This window comes from Dipodomys ordii, unplaced genomic scaffold (assembly GCF_000151885.1).
Source record: "Dipodomys ordii isolate 6190 unplaced genomic scaffold, Dord_2.0 Scaffold9, whole genome shotgun sequence".
NCBI classification, from domain to species: Eukaryota; Metazoa; Chordata; class Mammalia; order Rodentia; family Heteromyidae; genus Dipodomys; species Dipodomys ordii.
The window spans coordinates 6535921-6559522 of NW_012267225.1; the positions used below are offsets into that span (position 1 = coordinate 6535921).

The following is a 23602-nucleotide window of genomic DNA, read 5'->3' on the forward strand; positions in this document are numbered from 1 at the left end:
GCAGTGTACACAGTGCTTTCCTCTGCATCTTTGTTAAATCTGAAAGTAGCCTGTCTTAAATCTTTATGAATCTCTATCCCATTTGTTATTTTAATTGCTATACCCACAGGCACATAGTCTATTACCCCAAGTTAAATGGTTGGTCATATCAATGTGAAAGAAGGAGAAAAAGCCAAGTAGTTAAGATACCTTTTCATTTATAATTCATCATAATTCAAAGCAAGTCTCCCTAAACCAACCAATGAATGAAAATATAGACAATAACATGATAATTCTAAACAAAAACCTAACATATAATTCCATTACATGATAATACTATTGGCTTCACTTTTGAAACAAAAAACGTTGTCAAAATTTATATAAAGCATAAAAATATTACCAACTTACAATCACTTTAGGCTATATTCAATAAAAATCTCCTAAAATCCTAAACCACTTCTTGCTCCATGTGTTTGGAAGATACCCAGACTGACACAGTTTAATATATGCACAGTTTATATAATTTAAAAAAGTTGAGCTTCAAGCATTAGAATACCTGCCTAAAGTACAAAAAAACCCAAATCCAAACCCCAGTACCTAAAAAAAAAATGCAGAGCTTAGCTTAACCATACCTTGTTCAGTTTTTAAATGCTGGTGATTCATGATTTATGTTTGTAATAAGGGCATAAAAAAGACCTGGTCAGGAAGATGGAGACTCATGCCTACCCTGCTGGCCCAGCTGCACCCAGCTCCACGGTTACAAATGAGGACGAAGACTCTGAACCTAGGTGAGCTGGTCAGGCAAGATGACAGTTACCAGAAGACTAGATCTGGACTTGATGTACAGGACGTGACCAGCGGCATCTGACTGGTGGCAACCTCGTCTCACACACCTCCCCGAGGAGGCGTGGCCCGGGCTGAGACTATTTCCTCTTCAATTGCCAACAACGAATCTTACCTCCTTTTTGGGCTCTACACTTTGATTGCGTCGTCCTTTCTTTGCTCTTGGTTCTTGAGTGACCTTTAGCTGTGGATATCACAAAAGCAAAATCTTATTAGTCCGTAGCCAGAAATACCTCTAAGTCGAAAACTCCTGCAGGGATGCACAGGCGAGAAGGAAGGAGATCACTGCTGGTCCCTCAGCTCTTTCCAGGCCTGTTTCTGCTTGGTTACTGGTGTGGCCTGGCGAGCCCACGGGCCTCCACAGAGGGCGGTGCACCTGACTCTTCACCCTGGCTCCCGGGTATTGATGCTTGCATCTATTTATTTCTTTGAAGTGGCTTTGTTTACTTTACAAATGTAAACATGAACAAAGAAGGTCAAAACCTTTTTATCAAGCCAGGCACTGGTGGCTAACGCCTGTAATCCTAGCTACTCAGGAGGCTGAGATCTAAGGATCATGGTTCAAAGCCAGCCCGGGCAGAAAAGTCTGTGAGACTCTAATCTCCAATTAAACCACCAGAAAATTGGAGGTGGTGCTGTGGTTCAAATGGAAGAGCTCCTCAGCCTTGGGCTGAAGAGCTAAGGGACAGCGCCCAGGCCCAGAATTCAGGCCCCACGACTAACAAACAACAAAAAATCCTTTTTATCACAGTGAGGAGGTACATGGAGATTCCTGCACTGGAAAACAAGAACTAAGGCACCCTCCTCCTTACACTCACCTGCTCGTTACTGGTAGAGGAGATGCTAGATTCTGCCTCCTCCTCCCCTCGGTCCTCATTCTTAGACTTCCAGAATCTTCCTTCACGTAGGAAGCGCTGATGCAGCTCCAGCTCATCACAGGCCTTTTTCCAGCCCATGCTGCGCTTCACGTGCAGCCGGTGGACGTTGACGGTGATGTCCTGGATGTTTTCAGAGGGAATCCAGGCCCTGGGAAAGCATTGGGCAGCACAATCAGAGTACCTGCAGTGAGGGAAGGGCGCTGGGAGTGCTTAGAGGCCTCAGCCTGCTGTGATCGGCAAACACTAAGGAAGGCTCACAAAGCTCCATGTAGAAATCGAGGGAGGAGGTGTCTTCCTGGGTTTGGAAATGAGTCACATCTACCTCCTAATTGCTACTTTCTTGGCTCAGTTTAGTTCTCATAGTTCATATATACACTTTTGTGAGTCCTTCAAAAAATTGGCATCTCTTAACTGTTACCTCTCATTATTAAGCTAGCGGAGTTCCAGCCAGCTGTCGACAGTTCCGGTTACAGAATCACTCGGAAAGCCCAAAGTTCCTATCACATATACACATGTATCCATACAAAATGAGGCAGTCTTAAAATATGACTTAGTAAACTATATTTGTCATGCCGCTCCACATGAGATAAACCAGATTAGCTTACTTACTTATGAATACAACTCAATTTGTGCAACATAAATTCAACCCTAGAATGAAAACCATTTTGGGTTCTTTTAGGAAAGAGGCTCAAAAATTCAGGAGAAACTTCCTAGGCATAAGCTCTCAACTGGAGGTAAACAACTATCCACCCAGGAGAGTGTGTCAACTCCACAAATGCTCACAGTCACTAGTGGAAGGCACTGCACAGGACACAAGTGATTGAAATTTAATGATGCTGTTTTGCTGCCTCTGGCAGATGTCTAACAGCTGGGGGGAGATGCAGGACAGACTCTTAGTGGGAGGCCAGAACACAGCAAGATGTCAGGTCTGCTGACTATGACAGCAATTAAAGCATGGCCTCTGCCTGTAATACTTCAACACAGCACAGGCTAAAGGCATTCTGGGATGCTGTACAAGGAAGAGATGGCCAGTGATTGAGAAAGATCAACACGCTTTATTTGTGCTTGATCTCACAAGACTGAGACAGCAGACAACGATGGAGCAGGGAGGCCGAGGACGCAGTGTGACCATCAGCCAGAGTACAAGATGGAACAAAGCACTGTGGACACACACTATTTATTTTCAACTTTCTATAAACCCATTGCAACAATGAGATGTACAAGTCATTATGTTGGAAAACGAACTCTACAACTTTGGCAGGGGCGGGGGGGGGGCACGGGATGGGAGATGGGAAGGGGAAACATAGAGGAGGCGACAATGCTTGATAAGAAATGTACTCATTATCTTGTAATTGTAACTCCTCTGTACAGTATTTTCACAATAAAAAATAAAATAAATAAAAAAATTTAAAAAAAGCTTCTCCTGCTGTGAATACACAGGAGATCACCATTTTCATTGCAGGCCTCTCAATGATGGAGTTTCAGAAATACTGGGTCATGCAGAGCAATTGCTAAGGGAATCATGGCCACTTGAGCCTGACCAATAAAGGAAGAGTTCTAACTTTCTTGTGAAAGCTAAGCTATTTGCTTCATCATTTGAAAGCACATTTAAAATATAAGCTGTACTGTTAATACTAATAGCTAAAAGTGTTCAATTTGAACTTCATAAGCAATATTACAGATATCTATGAATATTCTATCAATGGCATCTCTCCTGGCCTGAATGCTTTGTTGGAAACTTAAAAGCATGAAAAAACTTTCAACCTTATACTTTAAAATATAATGACAGAGACTAATAGAGAACTAAACTAATAGAGACTAAAAAATGAATAGTGTGTGGAAGATTTCCTTACCATTAGATTTTGAATTAGTCTTTACCCAATCTAAAAGCATTTTTAAGCTCTTGTTATGTGGTAAAAGAGCTGTTCTTCACTGTCTAAAAGTACGATACTTAGGAGCAAGCTCTGATACAGACAGTGCTGATGACCTGGAAGGGGCCTGCAATCAATAAGATGTTTTCCCCTGGAATTGCTGAATAGAATGAAACAAGTCCATGTTTAAAGTCTCAACGCAGCTCATGAGAGATTTCTACCTTCTTAACCCTACTGTCATAGACAATCAGATTTCAGTTTCAAAAAGTGTTACAGGGCATGCACTAGCTATGTTCTTTGATCTATATAAAACAAATAAGTAAATAAATGCAAACAAGTGCCCCCCTCACATGCAATCCTAGGATTGTATAATAGAAAGATCTATCATTCTAATTTGGCTAGTATATGTTCGAGTCAATCCCGAATGCTCTGATGATATGGCTATGTGTCCCTCAGCTGCTTACAGCAAAAAGGCTCACCTCCTTAAGGCACAACTCCTCAGTTACCTTTTCTCTCTATGTCAGGCAAAAACCTGCAAATCCTACAAGTGGCCCAGAAAAGCAGCTCTTACATGGAAGTGCAGTAACTTATCCTGGGTTTTTACAGCAGGTGTGGAGTCCAGAAAAGAACAGCATGTTTGGTCTGTCTGGACAGGACTAGTCCAAAACCATTTATTTGCTTAAGATTTTTCACTTCCTCGTAAGTGTAATATGGCATACAATTTAAAGCATATATTAGAAATATAGCTTACAGCTAGGGGTTCTTCATGAGACATGTCTTTTTCATCCATAGTGTATTACTTTAAATAAAAATTCATGATTAGAATTTTATATTTTTTGATAGATATTTCAAACATTCTACTAAGATACATTTTAAATGTATGTCCTAACCAAACATTCATTTAAAATACCTTATTGATCATCAATTCTATTCAGGAAAATCAAGTCTTATGAGAGTTTACGAAACCTGAATTCATGCTTTTGGATTCCATGCTCTTACTGATTACTGACAATTCTTCAATAATGTTAAGGCCTTAATTCACAACCAAGGAGGGACTGTAATCGTACAGTCCTGTAAGTCACTATTCTTTCTATGAGATACTTAAAGTATTAAAATGGTCTCTATGGAGAAGGGGAAAAACAAGTCATTTAAGGATACTGGTGGACCTGTTGCAACAATGAGAAGTACAAGTTGTCTTGTCGAAAACGAACTTTACAACTTTGGGGGGAGGATTGGATGGGGTGGGGCGGGGGGAGGCTGGGAAGGGATGTGAAGGGTAAACAAAGGAGGAGGCTGCAATGCTTGATAAGAAATGTACTCATTAACTTGCCCATGTAATTGTAACCCCTCTGTACAGTATGTTCACAATAAAAATAAATAAAATGGTCTCTATTTCGGGGACACATGTACTCTTATATTAACAACATATAACATTTTAAGTTTTGCCATATTTATCTTCCTAGCAACAGAAACTTCAGCACACTTTATTTTAGTCTACTATGGCTTTAGCTTTAGCCTTTGAAGATGGCTCAATCAAGAGATCATCTCTTTACATGACTATGGAACAGATACTCTGAAGAATGCCCCTCCCCGCTAGCCCCCTGCATCATGAACTCAATCTCAGTACTAATGGCCTAAGGATCACCAGTACCTCCTACCAAAGATGTCCTGCTTAGCAAAGACTATCTGAAAAAAATAATGGAAATATAATTTATGAGAATCATGCTTAACATGCTGATTCTGTTATTCCTGTTTCAAATGATGCCGGCTGTTGCTAGTGGAGAACGATGTGGCTCTTGGGAACATGCTGGGCTGTGACTTACCTCTGGTGGTGATGACCGAAGAAGCGGACGTCCACTTGATTGTCCTCTTTCTGCATGACTTTGGCTGGCCAAAAACCGAAACCTTTCATTTTAGCCCAAACCAGCTCATGATTTGGTATCTGGGAATAAAATACTTTACTGTCACATTATTTTTAAAGGATAAATGCAAGTATACCATTAATACCAGATGAGACCAAGTATAATCTGTTACTTTGAAATATTTTTTTATAACTCCTATGTAAAAACACAGATGTGCATTTTTTTAACCTTTAAGAAAAATACTCAAAGCTGGGTGCTGGTGGCTCACACCTGTAATCCTAGCTACTCAGGAGGCTGAGATCTGAGGATCACAGTTCAAAGCCAGCCTGGGCAGGAAAGTCCAGGAGACCCAAATCTCCAATAAACCACCAGAAAACCGGAAGTGGCACTGTGGCTCAAGTGGTAGAGCACTCGTCTTGAACTGAAGAGCACAAGGACAGCGCTCAAGCCCAGAGTTCAAGCCCCACGATCAACCCCGAAAAAAAAAAAAAGAAAAATACTCAAAATGTATATTGCATGAGAAGGATTAGGAATACAAGTTTTATTTCTCAGAAGAGGCACAGACTAGAATGGGGCCACTGTGTAGCTAAGGGCCATGAAAACAGAAGCAGCCAACGAGGCTTCTGGAAGGGCAGCCTATGCCAGCAGCAGCAGCACTGGTATCAGCAGGGTCATCGTTAGAAATGGGAGGATTTGGGGTCCAGACCTACTGAGCCAGAACTGGTTGTCACAAGCTCCACAAGTGACATAAATGCTGGTCTCCAAAGATGGCTTATTTCCATGTCCCCTGGGGCACTGCCTGGGACAGCAGACCCAGAATAGAGGGTTGGTGTCAGCCCCTGGCGGGAAGGCACGCCGCTGGGAAATTACAGAGCCTTGGCAGGTCACACCTGGCATCCTAGCTACTCAGGAGGCTGAGATGTGAAGATCGCAGTTCAAAGCCATCCCGGGCAGGAAAGTCTGTGAGACTCTTATCTTCAATTAACTACCAGAAAACTGGAAGTGGTACTGTGGCTCAAAGTAGAGCACTAGCTTTGAGCAAAAAAGCTCTCGGAGAGCTCCTAAGCCCTGAGTCCAAGCCCTATGACCAACAAAAAAAAAAAAAAAAGGAGGAAGAGAAAAAATTTACTATCATGCAACCCAATATGTGGTCCTTCTAAAGACATCATTTAGGCTGGGAAGGTGGCTCAGTGGTAGAGCGCTTGCCTTGCATGCCGGAGGCCCTGGGTTCGATTCCCCAGCACCACATATGCAAAAAGAAAAAAGCCGGAAGTGGCGCTGTGGCTCAAGTGGTAGAGCACTAGCCTTGAGCTGAAGAGCTGAGGGACAGCGCCCAGGCCCAGAGTTCAGGCCCCACAACCGGACCCAAAAAAAAAAAGACATCATTTAGAAATTATTAATGGGGGCTGGGATGTAGCTCAGTGGCAAAGCGCTTGCCTAGCAAGTGCAACGTCCTGGGTTCGATCCCCAGTACCAAAAAAGAAAAGACAAAAAAAAGAAATTATTAATGGTTCCAGTTATTCCCCATGTTTCAATTGTTCAACCATGTATGACGCCGGTGCCAGTGGCTCATGCCTGAGGAGGCCGAAACCTAGATGATTGTAGTTTGATGCCAGCCCAGGCAGAAAAGTCTTTGAGACTCCATATCCAATTAACTAGCAAAAAGCTAGGCTGGAGGTATGACTCAAAGTGAAAGAGCAGTGCAGTCTGAGTGTCAGCCATGAGCAAGAGAGCCAAGAAAATATGAGGCCTAAGTTCAACCTCTGGTACTGGCAGCAGAAACCAGTAACAAACACAAAACCCATCTATAATGCAAAGAAAGACTTTCATGAAGAATTATAATCTTTAGGCAAAATGGAAATAAACTTCCTTGGGCAGTACATTATACACTAGAGTAAAAACGAACAGTCACAAAACCTCACGTACACAAGGATAGCAGAACCAGTTGTCAGGACGAGCGTTGGACAAATAGAAACAGTTCTTGCAAAGCTGTAGTTCATCCAGCTGAAAGAGAGAAGCAACATAACATGCATGTGTGCATTAAATGCTTCTGACATTCATGTACATTAACGTTCCCATTTATACACAGAAAGTCTTACTTTGTTTTCTTATGTAATCTTTTCAGCTTAAATTTTAATTTCAGTAGTACTCGATGGCCTTGTCACATCCCTGCCAACCATCTCAGGGTGTCTCTGGCACATGGAGCGGGGATGAAGGCCACGAGAGGCCTGCTGTGGCCTTCATGCTCTGAGGCCTGAGGCAGCTCACTGCTCAGTACTCAGATGAAACAGTGCCTCTTCTGCTGGGCCCCGCAAGACAGCACACAGAACACACAAGGGCCACAGTAGGCTTTGCTTTGTCTCCATAGCATGTTTTATAACTTATATAGGAACATACTCTTGTCTGTTCCTTTTGCTTTCTTCTAGTGTCTCTTCAGAATCTAGCTCTGTGGCAGGAAGCCTGTGGTCTTATCACTTTATTCCCTGCCCCCTGCCGGCCCCCCACGGCCCGGCATGAGATGGGCAGTCAATAGATATTTGTTGAATAAGTAAAAAGGAAAAGTCAAATTAGAAATGAGTTGTAGAATATATAAGGGGTTTTTACAAAAATAATAGTACTAAAACTGATATTTGACAAAGGAGTTCAAAATACACGTAGGAGAAAGCAAAACCTCTTCAACAAAAGGTAATGGGAGAAGAGGATGCCCATATACATTACATTGAAATGGTACCCTAATCTCTCACTCCATACCAGCATCAGTTCACAGAAGACCACAGCCTGGTGCTGGTGGTTCATGTCTGTCATCCTTGCTGCTCAGGAAGCTGACATCTGAAGATTCTGGTTCAAAGCTTGCCTGAGTAGGGAAGTCTCTGAGACTCTTATCTCCAATTAAGCACCCAATAGCCAGAAATAGACCTGTGGCTCAAGTGGTAGAGAACTAGTCTTGAGCAAAAATGTTCAGAGACAGCACCTAGGCTCTGATTTCAAACCCCAAGGCTAGCCCAAAACAAAAATACAAACAAAGTAGGTCAGGGACCTTACCATAAGACCTGTAACACTGAACTACTGCAGGAAGGAGTAGGGGAAACACTAGAACTTATTGGCAGAGTCAGGAATTTCTAGAATAGAACTCCAAGGGCTCAGCAAATAGAAGAGAGGAAAACATGGGGCTGCATTAAGCTAAAAAGCTTCTGCATGGTGAAGGATGCTGTCAAGACACTTGATAGAATGGAAGACGATCTTTGTCAGGGACACATCTGACAAAGAGCTAATAAGCAGAAGACACAGAGTTTTAAACCTCAAATAATTAATAACCCAATTAGCAAGTGGGCAAAGGAGCCAAACACATATTTCTCAGAAGTTCTATCACCATTTATAAATATGTGAAGAAATGCTCACATCTCTGGCCATAAAGGACATGCAAATCAAAAACCACAGTCACCAACAAAATCACAACAAAATGCTGGGAGAGGATAACACATACACTGTCAGTAGAAATGCGAGTTCAAATAAGAGCTTTCCATATTGCAACCACTATGGAAACCGGTATGGAGATTCCTCAAAAACCTAAAAGTAGAACTATTGATGATCTAGCAATACCACTCCTGGCATATCCAAAAGAATGCAAGACAGGAAACAATAAAGGCACCTGCATACTCATGCTCACAATAGCCAAGTTAGCCCTAAAACTGTTGAATAGATCAAGAAAATCTCTCTGTCTCTGTCTCTCTCTCTCTCACACACATACACAGAGTAGAATTTTATTTGTCTATCAGTAAGCATGAAATTGTGTCATTTACAAGAAAATGAATGAATCTGGGGGGAAAAAATTCTAAGTAAAGCAAGCAAGGCCCAGAAAGTCAGGGTTTCTTTCATATGTGGATCTTAGACCCAACATACCATGTACATACATAGAGGGCAATTCATGTATACACAATCAAATTGACTAAAGTATAACAGCCACAATAGTGACATTCCATGGAGTAAACTTTGTGAATACTAAACAGACAGTTTAACAAAATGAGTCTTAGAAAGCTTCAACAGCCAGGTACTGGTGGCTCATGCCTGTGGCTTGTAACCCTAGCTACTCAAGAGGCTGAGATCTGAGGATCGTGTTTCAAAGCCAGTCCAGGCAGGAAAGGCTGTCAAACTCCAATAAACCACCAGAAAACTGGAAGTAGCGCTGTGGCTCAAGTAGTAGAGCACTCATCTTGAGCTGAAGAACTGAGGGACAGCGCCCAGGCCCAGAGTTCAAGGCCCACAACCGACAAGAAAAAAAATAAAGAAATGAAGGAAGGAAAGAAGGAAGGAAGGAAGAAAAGGAAGGGAAGGAAAGGAAGGGAAGGAAGGGAAGGAAGGAAAGAAAGGGAAGGAAGGAAAGAAAGGAAAGGAAGGCAGGCAGGCAGGCAAGCAAGCTGCAACAAGTTTTGATGGGGAGTGGGAGGGGCCAAATGGATGGAAAAGGAAATGGTAGAAAAAGTCGAAATACTCAATGTACGTATGTGAAAAAAGAAATGGGACACTTGATGTGACTGGTGGGGAAAAGGGGTGAGTGAGCGAAGCGGCGACTGATGAAGATGCACTGTATACAGACACGGACACGTGACATGGTAGGCCCCTTGTACAACCATTGGTAGATTAAAAACATAATAAATTAAAGAAGAGAAAAAACCGGTTACAGGTATTTAAAATGTGGCATACCATAAAAATACTTTCTTACCCATGTGTTTTATGTATTAAATGGAGGTGAACTTTACTCTTTCAGGTGTTTTTTTTCTGCTTGTGAATCATAACGAAGAGGCAAATGTGTTAATATTCCTTGTCTGTCATGTGCAGAGTATTTCATGCACCATCTTGCTACACAACAGCTTGTAAGCAGTTCAACCTTACTGACAACAAACTCTTCTGCCATAATTGTTTTTCTTTTTCCTTCTTTTTTTTTTTGGGGGGGGGTCTGGTCACGGGGCCTGAACTGTGAGCCTGGGCACTGTCCCTCAGCTCTTCAGCTCAAGGCTAGTGCTCTACCACTTGAGCCACAGCGCCACTTCTGGCTTTTTTTCTTTTTGCTTATGGGGTGCTGAGCAATCGAACCCAGGGCCTCATGTATGCAAGGCAAGCGCTCTACCACTGAGCCACCTTCCCAGCCCCCATAATTGTTTTTCTATCTCCATTATTTCCCATGTGTGTCAAACATGAACATAAAATTCCCTTTAAAGGAGATGGCAGAGCTAAAGCACAGATGAGTAAATCCCAAATAAATTTGGGTTGTATCAAGAGTCTGTTGGGCCCCAACAGTACCTCATGACATGTGTCTTTGTACAGCATCCTTGCGATGTCGGCTTGCTCACTGTCTGCTGTAATTAAAGATAAGGACAACCTATATAATCAATGATCTAACAACATATGGCACTTAAAATCGTCTTTTTTTTTCACTTAGTCAAGCAAGAGAACATACACTATTTCAAACCAAAATGTATACTGTAAATAAGATTTAGGCAGAAAAACCCAGGTTCTACATCAGTTTTATTTTACTTTCAGTACAACAACCACTATTTCTGTAGGTGGTGACTTCTTACCTTTGAAGGAGGGTTTCTCAATAGGAAACACCAGAGGCTAGTGTAGAGCCTCTCAGCTAAGAGGAATCCATGTAACTTTATAAACAATAATTTAGTGTTACAGTTTTTGTCTTCTGCCAGCCAACTCTATTAGCTACACAACCAAATATTCATAAACTTAAGTGCTAACATGATTAGATTTGTGCAGACCATTAAGGTATTGTATTTTAACACCATGACTTTTTTTGTAAGTCATTTCTTGACATGGAATATGAGCTACATGCTAAAAGATGCACACAAAAGAGAACAAGGGCTCCAACCTCCATAGAAAATGACTGTATTGTGGAGAAGCAGCTGGGCATCCGCTTTAAACTCTTCATAACTTCGGTATTTCCCCTCATTTACTTTCTGGAGAGGCCAAAAGACAAAATGGCAAAGAGTTACTGGTGGGAATGTTTTTCTGGCTTGTAACCCCAGGATAAGAAATGAGGTCCAGCACAGGATACCCCAACTACTGTAGTATTCTCCTGTGTCACCGACTCCAGCCAGGGCACAGGGTTTGGTATCACTGTGGTAAGTGCTGCATTCGGTGTGGCGGACTGGATGCTTCTCAGCCACACTCGGTCTCCGCTAATTTCCTAGAGGACACTTCACAGCAGAACGGATCATTTGGAAACCACTGTGAAAAACTGCTTCTAGGTGCCGTCAGTAAGGAATGTTCCAGTTGCTGTGGCTGATGAGACCTGAACTATATACCTGCCATTCTTCCTCACAGAGACCAAAAAGCAAAACAGCTAGCCTCAGAGACAGGGTGCCAAAACCCTGCAATTTGTTTATAATTTGAACCGAAACGAGGTTTGACTTACACATACTTTAATAATAAAGTCTCCAGCATTCTTCCATGCACCAAGTCTACCATTGGAAGGCTTCGCCTATATGAGTCTATAGGGAGATTTTCTTCAATGGACTACTGTAACTTTGTCTTGCCTTCCAAAGAGAAGGATGACAGCGGGAATTTGAGGGGGCTTTGCTTTTGGTTTTTAGCTCACCCCAATGATCCAGATACATGTGACTAAGAAATTCTACAACCTGTTCCCAAGCAACAAGCAACAGGTTTTAAGTTTGGCTCTTAACTGTGATTCATGTTTTAGTCTGCATTCTAAACTGTGAAAATCATAAAAATCTTGTCTTCCTGCTAATTTTCCTTAGAGTACCTCCTGTTCACAGTCAGCATATCATTGGCCCAGATGTACAGGGAAGAGGCACAGGACAGGCCTGTGTGGACAAGAGGGCCCCTGGGTTTCAACAGGAATGAAATGGCACGAGCCAAGATGAAGGTGAGAGGTGTGCTGGGCTGCTAGTACCCTTCGGTCTCACACTGGAGAGAGGCCCATGCTTGGAGCTATGGAATCTGGAGGTAAAACTGTTTTTTTGGTTCTTGTTTTTATTTTTGTTGGTTGTGGAGCTTGAACTCTGGACTTGGGGTCTGTCTCTCAGCTCTTCAGCTCAAGGGGAGCACTCTACCAATTGAGCCACAGAGCCACTTCCGTTTTTCTGGTGGTTCATTGGAGATAAGAATCTCACAGACTTTCTTGCCCAGGCTGGTTTTGAACCATGATCCTCAGATCTCAGCCTCCTGAGTATCTAGGATTACAGGTGTGAGCCACAGGCGCCTGGCTCAAATTTGTCTTTGTTCCAGGATCTGCTGCCCCTTTGAGGGAACGGCCTCCATTTGTATTTTGCCTGGAAGGTATTTATCATTTACCTTTTACCCTCCACTGACATCATCCAGCCACAGTCTTTGCAGTTTCTAAGGGGATTAGAATCATTTATTAAGATGACTTTAAATTATTCTTCTGGTCTCCTTATAGGCTATTAGGACCAACCAAAAGACTAAAAATTTTTATATAATCCAGAAGTACAAAAAATAACTCAGTAATCCTGACTAGAAACACAGGTATATGTTTGATTGAAATTTTTGTAATTTATAATTGAAGATGAACAAACTCATTAAAAATCCTCTTTTATAGTAGCTAAAATAACAGCTTTAAGAATAAGCTTTCAGCTGGACAATGGTGGCTGACTCCTATAATCCTAGCTACTCAGGAAGATAAGATCTGAGGACTGAGGTTTGAAGACAGCCCAGGCAGAAAAACCTTGTGAGACTCTTGTTTCCAGTTAACCACTCAAAAACTAGAAGTGGTACTGTGGCCCAAGTGTTGAGTTCAAGCCCCACAACTGACCAAAAAAAAAAGAAAGAAAGAAAAAAAGCTTTCTAACTCGTAACCTGTGTTTTTCTTCCATGTTAGTCTTTCTCAAGACTCTAGCTCAGATTTATGATCTATGTTTTAATCTGAGAGAAACTCCCTAGTACTATGCTACAACTAAAAAAGATATCATGTTTAGAATGAGCACATTCCACACAATGGGTTGAATGCTGTTCATTGTTTAAAACCAGATCCTTCTAGAAAGGATACCCATTTGCACTGGAATTTACAAGCAATAACGCTGCATTTGGTACTTATGCTTTCTCTTGCAAGGTGGAAGGGACAGGAGCCACATCACTGTTTAACCTTTAGCTGGCGAGAGGAAGGGAAAGGTGCTGCTTACCTCTTGTATGGTGGGGACGTCCACGGCAGAGTGCACCAGCCTCCGGTACATTGGATGCTTGTTGTCCTTCCCCTTTTTATTAAGATCTATGGCCTAAAACGGTGGTAGACAAGTCAGCTTTACATGTGGCTAAAGAGAGACTAACACAGCAATTCCTACCACCCAAAAAGAATTCTTATAAGAAGTACTTTAAAACTTAATGGAAAAATACCTATATACTATACGATTTAAAGTGGTGTTCCTTAAATTTTTCATAGAACAATCATTTAGGAAATTCATTTTAACCTTTAATCATCCAAGAAAAAGTTCTACCCTGGTAAACAAAGTTTTAAGCATGTTTCTAACCTACTACATCCAATAAAATACCTTTATCAAAAACAAAGGTAAAACTAAAACTTTAGCTTAGTACAGAACTGCTCACTGCACAAGAGAAATCTATGATGGCAACTGGGTCTAGAGGCTCTGGGTTAGAATTCCAGTACTCAGGAGGCTGAGACAGGGAGTAGAGAGTTCAAGGCCAGTCTTAGCTACACTGATACCTTGTCTCATTTAAACAAAAACAAAAACATATAAGTGCTCTTTCATACTGCTTCCTATTGCTATACGCATATTGTTATTCCTCAGTCACTAACTTTGAAAGAATAATGTGAACTATGCTTTGGGCCTGCCTCTCTGGAAGATTCCTGTGTGGCACTCACCCTCTCCTTCATGCGGGAGACAATGAATCTCAGGTATGTGCCCATTTCCTGTTTGTTTGTATTCTTCTTTTTAATGCTCTGTTGAAAGAAGAAGAGGCCAAATACATAGTCTGATCACACGTATGCTCATATTCATGTAAAAAAAACTCACTTAAAGGATTATCAAATGCAAAGATGTTTACTAAAAGATGCACCATTTTCAACATTTGCTTAACAGAAGTAGTTAGAAAGCAAGAACTAAAAATATGATGATGGGCATGATCCCAGACCCTAAAAATAATAGTTTCTTTTTCTTGGTATTTTAAACTTGTTTTCAGATAAAAACAAGTAAGTAATAATGGAGAAGCACTTGAACGACTGAAGTCATTTAGACAACATCTTATATTAGCAATATTGAACAGAGAATTTCAATATAACATTATTCATTGTTTAAAAGGTCATTTAAAAACTCCATGTGATATGAATTATGCATAGTACAGCTGTATACTAACATATATTTTGAAGTACTATGAATCTATTCAGTAATAATTCGTACTTCTACTAGTCTGACCTAGAAGCTAATTAGGTTATCCCTTTTATCTCTCAGAAAAATCTAACATGAAGGGAAATGAAAACGATCAATTCCATCTTCAGCTAGGAAACAAGGACACATAGCTCTATTCGCACAGCATCAGAGGGGTTTGAAAGCTAAGGCCAAATGTGGACCCAATTAAATCTCAATGCCAAGGAGCTAGGAGGTTAGGCCACTGTTTAATGGATGGATGTGCTAACTCTTATAAGCCCCTAGATTAGGATTCTCTGCCCAGAAATACAATCCCTGCACTTGTACATAGAAAATCACTTTAATACAGAGGAAAGAACATATACCTCACGTGAAAGGACTTTTAGGCAGAGTGTAAAGTGAACTGATAGACATACAGCACTGAAATATTTGGACAGAGCAGCAAGCCATTTTATCTAAAACCTTAAATCGCATATATTCTTTTTCTTTTTTTCCTTTTTGGTTTCTTGCTCTTGCGTGCAAGTTTGCCTCAAAGTCTTGATTCTCTTGCCTCGGCCTTTCACAGTGCTAAGATGACAGGTGTGTATCACACTGGGATCCTACTCATCATATTTAAGGTGCTAGCTTCCTGCTGCTTGCCCTTCCCGCTGGATTCCTTGATGCTCAGAGACACTCCATGTTTTCCCCAGTAGCTTTATGATCTATGTACACAACCTCTAAGCCCATGCAATCAGTGGCAGTTATTCTCAGTCCTGACCTACACCAGAACCCGGGATGGACCTTTTTTCAAATGTCGCTGGACATGCCCTCTGGACGCCTGGGTTAGGACTCTGGACTATGGGCCTGTAAGCCTATCTGCCTGGTCAACTCCCTGGGTGGCTTTGATGGATGAGAACCAGTGGCAGAGTTGTAGAGTTTAAAATTCAGTGACATTTCCTGGACCCAAGGTTTGTAGACTTTTGGGGAAAGAGGTAATTTTGCTTGCGAATTCTTGTGTTTCTTATCTCTCTCTCTCATTCTTTCCTCTTCCTCTTTCTCTTTTCTCCTCTCCCTCACCCCTCTGTTTCTCCTCGAATAGGAACAAATGAAGTTAGCTGAATTTCAAATATATAACATAGCCATATTAAGGGGGAAATGAATGAAGTAGAGTTGCTCACAAACACAGTACCTGGCCATATTCTAACAGACACATGGAAACTTTAAAACACACATGGAGCTCAGTAAGTTTCTGAAGCAGCCTGGATAAATGACTTTTTTAAATAAAAATTTTGATAAATAAGTACGGTAAATATGTTTTAAAACATTTGCTTAAAATGTTCTAAAGACAGTTTGCTTTCATATGTGTGCATTGCATTATCCCGTGTAATCACTCTTACTTTTAGCAAGGTTCCTAGGGATTCTCACACACACAAGCCCTTGGGGCGCAGCAGTGAGCTCTGGTGCATGGCCTGTAGAAGATGGGCTGCATTTCACACACGCACACACACAGGAGTGCACAGTCTGCTTCTGCGTGAACGCTCTGTGCCAGCAGTTTCACTGGGTGGGCATTGTGCTCCATACGGAGTACTCCATTAGCTTTCAGACATGGAGAAAAGGCCAAAGGGGCAGAGACGGCTGCTGTTTCCTTGACACTTAGGAAACAAAAATGCCTATTTCTTTAAAAAGAAGGGAAAGTGAAAACAAATGCTTCTAGCTATGTGCTCTTTATGCTAGATCTAAAACACTTGGGTATACAATTAGCACTGCAGAATCCAAAGTATCAAGCTCACCACTAAACTATCAGTTTCTGTAAATTCAGATTATCAGAGCAATCAGCCCAGGCTAGAAGTCTCAAAACACTGGGATTATTATGGTCTGTTATTAGGTACCATTATTTAGAGGAAGAATACAAACAAAACCCAATGCTAAAATAGAATCCAATGTTCCTAAGTATGGTGTCCAGCCCCTGTCGATGAATCAAGGCAGGAGGAATCCTCCTCTCCTCCTTCCTCTGATTAGCTCCAGTTCAGCCCCAGGTGGACTCCTGCCCAAGGAGTAACCACCCTTGCCTTGTCCAGCATGAAGCAGCTATGTCTATACACAAGAATGTTTCCATTTTCTGTACCCTACACACAAACTTAAGACCTCATTCACTCTGTTAGCTGACATCTAGGCTGTAGTGATTTGAGGACATTACAAAATAAAACAATCCAAGGTTTCTCTATGGGAAAAGAGAAGCATGGCTAGAATCCCAGTGAACATCACTACAGCTAACCTGTTCTGAGAGACTCATCTTAGAAATGAACTGACAAATGCGGAAACCCTTTGAAACATGAAGGGAAGCTGCACTATTTACTTGGTTTGGGTCAGGCGATCTGGGCACCAATGTACTCCAGTTCGCTTGAAGTCTACACTCAGTGCCTGCTCACTAGGTCTGCGGTCATGGGTGTTACATACTCCCACCTATCTTGCTTTGTCTGCTTAAGATAGTTTTCAGTGAACGAGTAATATACTTTGGCCATTTATCTGGGGAAGACTATGAATGCTTAGAGTTCATGCTGAGAGCTTTATTTGCACAAAAACATCTGTGATAGGATAACAATCTGATTCTTGCATCTTTAAGTCCTTAGAACTTGGTCTCTAGAGTAGCTCCTTTTCTCTAAGTACAACTGAAAAGCAAGGATCCGAGTCTGGAAGAACCTTTCAGACAACTGTGAGAGGAAATAGCTATGCGGATAGGATTCGCCCCTTAGCTTTACCTGTTGAAAGTGAGGCATAATGTTTCAATTCACACACTACTCCAAGTGTGCCACTGAGACCCTGCCCTCCTCGCTTAGCAAGTGCCCTCAGCCCCACATTACCAGTGACTGCTGATGAAGTCCTAGAACAAGCACACCCACCTATGGCACAATAATCAGGCCAAAGCGCCTTTCCCACGGGTGGCTGGGACTTAGGCTAGCTGGGGGACATGCCCTGCTGGGCTCCTCAAAGGGCACCCAGGGAAGCTTCTCCTCTGCAGAAAAATCCCACTGAGTTGCCAATTGCCAGAACTTCTGATGCCGTTGGTTGGGGGATGAACCAGGACCGACATTTCAAGTCTCTCCTCGGTGACACATGGTCCTCTTTGAGCACCAATGCCCCAGTCAGAACCAGAGGAGTCTACCGACCTGCAAACACGTGCAGACATGTGTGGGCACACACTGGGCAGCAGCGCGAATGGTAACTGCGCTGCTGTACTGAGAAAGTAGGAAGTGGTGCATCTTCACAAGTGCTATGAAAATGGCCTGGGGTCCAGCCACATTTGTCTTCCAAATCTTCACCAGATCACTGTGGTTGAAATGTACCCATATAGAGGAAAGATGTGACAGGCTGGGAGCTGGGGGCTCAAGCCTAGAATCCTAATTACTTGAGAGGATCTGAGGATTGTGGTTTGAAGCCAACCAGACAAGTCTGAGACACTCTTTTCAACTAACCAGCAACATGCCAGACTGGCAGTATGGCTCAAGTAGTGGAGGGCCAGCAGTGGACAGGGAAGCTGAGCCTTAGTGCTGGCACAGAAACCCAAAAAAGATTATATTTTAAGGGACTGTTGGTTCTTTTCAGTAATCCTGGTCTGACTATACAGGAGGACTGAAATAAAGAATCTCAGTCAAAGAGGATAATCTTCTGTTGAAAGCATCTTTGTTCTTTGCTTATTTTTATGTTTTACTTGCAGCCACAACTATCTTTTCTGGCGACAAATAAAGAAGCTCCCTTCCAAAAATTATAAAGCAGTTCTCAAGAACTGAAATGTACATACATGCTGTGGAAGGTGAAACACTGCTCCTGTCTCCAGCACTGACTGAGGCCATAGGACAACCACATCCCTTCCCAGACACGCAAGCTGAGCCTTATGAACTGAAGCAAATGAGAGGACTCTTAACAAGCAAAATCCTCTGTACTGGAGTTTGGTCTCAGATCCTTCTGCTTAAAGGTAGGAGGTTCTACCCTTTGAGCTACCCACCCAGTCCTTTTCAAAATCATCCCAGGATGGTCTGGATTGCAATCCTATTTACAACTTCTGTGTAACTAGGATGACAGATGTGCACCACCTTGTCTAGCTTTTTGCACTGGGGGGAAGGGGTGTCGCTAACTCTCTGTCCAGGTTAGCCTTGAACCCTGATCTTTTTGAACTCTGCCTCCCATGTAAGTTGATTATAAGCATGGGCCACTGAACCCAGGCTCTCTCAACAAATCACAGGAACAAATGCTTGCTGAAAAATGCTTTCATAATTAATAAATTTGAGGGGTTTCTTTCTGGTTATAATTTAGTATTTCACATAAGGCAATTTCTTAGGCAACATACCCTAGAACGGTCCTATGAGGCACATACAGCAAAAATGCCTGTCATCCAAAGCACAGCACTGAAATGACTTGAGAGAAAGCTCCTAGAACCCACAGAAGCCAAGGAGAACCTTCTAGGACAAGTGCTGCTTTAGCAGATGGGTCCTGGCATGGCAGAATGTAAACAACCAATGCTCCTGAACATAACATGTCAGGTTCAGGGAGAGGCTTTCCTAGGTTTGGAAAAATTATATGTATTTGCTATTTGCAGGCCTTGGGACTGGTACGAACATTCAAGTCAAAACCCACCATCATAAAACTCAGCAGGTAGGTACTGGCTCCTGTTCATTATCTCGGCTGTATGCTGGGGTGGTTTTTGTCAATACTACACGTAAGACTGAACCTTCTCTTGTATGAAAGGTTGTAACAACGATTTTAAAATGAGAATAGTCACACAGCTGACATGAGGAGTGACATCTGAGGTAAGATATTCTAAGTAAGTTACAGATAGCTGCTGTGACGCTCTCCTATAGGAGCAACAGAAAATCCTGGTGTCTCCTCAACAGATAATTGCTGAGCTGTGTCAGACCAGGCAGCCCAGGGGAAGCGCCGGCCACAGCAGGTACTGGGTTCCCTGCCCGTCTGTGGGCAGCTGGAGCAGGAGCTGATGGAAGACACTACTAGCAACTGCTGGTCCTGTCAAAGCTTACTGATTCTTAATAATGATGTCCAACAATATTCAATATTTGAAAGAACATTCAGGAATAAATGTCTTTATTGGTTTGAATTTTTTCAACATTTCCTAGAGGCTCAGCTTTTTATGGTGACATACTTTGGCAGAGGAAGAACTTGTGGAAATCTGTCTCTTCAATATACTCAATATCCAAAAGTAAAAGAAAAAATCTGGGTGGTCTTTTTTATAGGTAGTACCTACTTTTACTATTATAGTTCACCTTGCTCAAGTGCCTGTGATTAAACTGGACAAGGATCTTAAACACCCAGTACTCAGAATGTTCTGCAGCAGACTGACCAGAGGCTGACAGCTTTTGCAAAGGGCCAGATGAAAATCAGCTTAGACTTTGCGACCACAACACTGCTAATGTAGCTATACTGCTAATGTAGTACGAAAGTAGTCATAATGTATGTACTGCATGAATATATGATTGTGTGCTCATACTTTTGGATATTGAACTATGAATTCTTTCATTTTCCCAGGTTACAAAATTATTATTTCTCCCTTGACTTTTAAAGATGCAAACCCACTCTTAGGTCACGGGCAGCACAGAGCCTAGGCTGACCTGGGCCTGGGCTCTCGGCTCTGTGGAAGTAGGCCCAGGTGATTTCCTTGAATGGTTCTTTGGGAAGGTTCACAGAACAGGTCCTAGCTTTACTGCCAACTAGAAAAACTATTTCCAGGAGTGAGTTCAATGCCTATAATCCTAGTTACTTGGCCGATGGAGATTGAGAGGTTCATAGTTCAAGGCCAGACCAGGTAAAACATTCCCAAGACCCATCTCAACCATCAAAGCTCAGCATGGTAGCCTTTTGTGCCTCTCACCCCAGTTATGGAGGAAACATAAACAGGAGGATCATGATCCAGGTAGGCCCTGAGAACATGGAGATCCTCATCAAACAAGTAACAAAAAAGCAAAAAGGGATGGAGATATGGCTCAAGTGGTTGAATGACTACCAAGCACAAGGTCCTGAGTTGAAACTCAAGTATTATAAAAAAGATGGAGGGAGGAAGAGAAATGGGTATACTTCCCAGATGTGAGAATAGTTACTCACACCCAACGCTGCATTAGTATATTCTTTTTTTTTGGGGGGGGGGTGAGGCCTGAACTCTGGGCCTGGGCACTGTTCCTCAGCTCTTCAGCTCAAGGCTAGCACTCTACCACTTGAGCCACAGTGCCACTTCTGGCTTTTTTCTTTTTGCTTATGTAGTACTGAGGAATTGAACCCAGGGCCTCATGCATGCAAGGCAAGTGCTCTACCACTGAGCCACCTTCCCAGCCCCTGCATTAGTATATTCTTTTTTTTTGGGGGGGGGGTCCGGTCGTGGGGCCTGAACTCTGGGCCTGGGCACTGTCCCTCAGCTCTTCAGCTCAAGCGCTCTACCACTTGAGCCACAGCGCCACTTCCGGCTTTTTTCTTTTTGCTGATGTGGTGCTGAGGAATCGAACCCAGGGCCTCATGCATGCAAGGCAAGCACTCTACCAATGAGCCACCTTCCCAGCCCTTGCATTAGTATATTCTGATCAACATAAATAATTGTGTTTATTCTGCTGAATGAAGCGCATCACTGTCAGATGACACCTAAATATCCACTGCTGGTTTTTTAACAGACACCGCAGCATCATCCACAGCTCTCTCTGGTGTGAGCATGAAACAGCCTGTGGTCCGAGGTCTTTATTGGACATGTAGATTCCCAAGTTCGGGCAAGGTCTGGGGTGGACCTGGGGGCTGAGTTTTAAATACACACAGTTTGTGAGTTGCTACAGGTAACCTGGAGATCCTACCTGGAGAATGCCAATCTATATCTACATTTCCTATGTTATTTTAGGGAAAGGCTTTAATAAGCTTCAAGATCTCTTCCAAAACTACAATGACAGAACACTAGAGTATCAAACTGAACTTTATCTACAGAGAAATTGTCTATGCTGTTATGGAAATTAAGAGGTCTTAAAATGATTTCTAATAACAAAGAAATCACGAAGTGTTTGTAAGAAACCCTCCATTTCTGAGAGTAAATGTGGAGCTCTTTAAATGCAGGTCATGATGAGGGGTCAATCCTGTATTCTGCCTCTAAACCACTGAGATACAAGTAATGAAAATAATTTTCTAAAAATATACCTACATTTAGTCTTTTCATTCCCAGGACTGGCAGGGAGAAGCATCTCTTATCTACAAGATCAGAAGGGAGTACTTGCTATCTACTGTCAGCCTTAGGAGTAGGAGACCTGACAGGCCCTTCTGCATGTATGGGGGTCATGTGGTGAGTCACGCAGACCTCCCCAATGCACACAGCTCCACCCTAAATCTACAGCAATCCAGTGAGGTGCCTGCCCTTCTTTCTGACCATTTTCTAAACTTGATTTAAGAGAATTTAAGTTTAAAAACCTCCTCTAAATTATTACAAATGTGCCTTCTTCCAGGTAATAGTAGGAATATTTGGTAGGTTCTTGGCATATACTGGCACCCACATGCCACTCTCTGGTCATTAAGTCAGTCCTGCACAATTAACAACGCCCTGAGTCTCAGGACTTGTTCTCTAGACAAAGAATATAAAGCAAATACTGCAGCTGCATCAATCCCCATAAGTTTTAAGTCAGACTTTCATTTCTAATGGAAGCCAGCAAGTTTGGACTGAGATCACGAACAGCTTGGAAGCATCCAGAACCAAGTGATTTAGCATTAAAGCATCTCTAGACCTAATTAATTATAGGCTGCAAACCCTAGATTATTTCCCAATCCATATTATACTCCCAGATTCACAAACTTCTAAAATATCAGCTATAGGGAGAGAGCTTCTACACACAGGGAATTTCATCATCTAATACTGATGCTTTGTGTGTGTATGTGTATGCCAGTACTGGAGCTTGAACTCAGGGCCTGGGCCCTGTCCCTGAGCTTTTTTGCTCAAAGCTAGCACTTTACCATTTGAGCACCAGCTCTACTTCTAGGCTTTTTTTTTTTCTTTTTGGTTTGTAGTTTAGTGGAGATAAGAGTCTCATGGACTTTCCTGCCTGGGCTGGCTTTGAACTGTGATCCTCAGATCTCAGCCTTCTGGGTGGCCTATTCTGGGTGGCCTATAGGCATGAGCCAAAAGAGCCCAGCTGTACTGATGCTTTTTTTAAAGGGCGACGTCAAGTAAGCCACAATGGTGTGGCTTACTACACCAGGTTTGTGTCTACTTTTCCTCCCCTCTTTTATACAACAATAGTCTTTAAACATATAAACAACAACAACAAAGGACTGGAGAGATGAAGGCAAGAAGTATTCCTCTGAAGCTTCTATTCCTTTCTGGAAATAATGTCATGCTTTTGCTTCTGTGTCAGGGTGCAGTACGGCTTGATCTTTAACCGCCCTACCTCCACCTCGCCCCCCAGTGCATTTTACACTGCAGGGACAGCAAAAGGCATTGAGCACATTGCACATATTTCCAAGACACTAAGTGGACTTGCTACCTATCTAATTAAGTCACGGCCATCCTGCTATAGAAACCACTCAGAGTATTACCTACTCCACTTCCTAAAGAAAGGCACGTCACAAGACCAAGTACACCACCAAGCCAACGTTCCACACAGACCCCAGCCCTGATCATGGTGCTGTTAACTTCATCGTGGAGACACAGCATGTAAACTGTGGAAGTGTGTGTTCCTCAGGGGAGGGGGTGTTGGAGGAGTTTTATAGACCAGATAACAATCCCAAGGGCTTCACAGTTCTAGGCCTAGTTTTCCTGTGTGCTTGTTCCCAGGCTCCCTTCTCTGGTGAGAAACCAC

General features: G+C 42.4%; 1 protein-coding gene across 4 annotated transcripts in view; it reads right to left on the reverse strand.

Moving 5' to 3' along the window:
• Positions 1–23602, reverse strand: part of Zmynd11 (zinc finger, MYND-type containing 11) — a 97572-nt gene that overhangs the window by 6314 nt on the left and 67656 nt on the right. For all 4 annotated transcript variants that reach the window (XM_013009355.1, XM_013009353.1, XM_013009352.1 and 1 more), the window contains 8 exons: positions 14297–14374; positions 13599–13691; positions 11309–11396; positions 10732–10787; positions 7360–7437; positions 5395–5513; positions 1641–1848; positions 938–1006 (listed from right to left, as the gene is read on the reverse strand). In XM_013009355.1, the coding sequence (XP_012864809.1) occupies positions 938–1006; positions 1641–1848; positions 5395–5513; positions 7360–7437; positions 10732–10787; positions 11309–11396; positions 13599–13691; positions 14297–14374 (789 nt within the window). The remainder of the gene's footprint in view (positions 1–937; positions 1007–1640; positions 1849–5394; positions 5514–7359; positions 7438–10731; positions 10788–11308; positions 11397–13598; positions 13692–14296; positions 14375–23602) is intronic.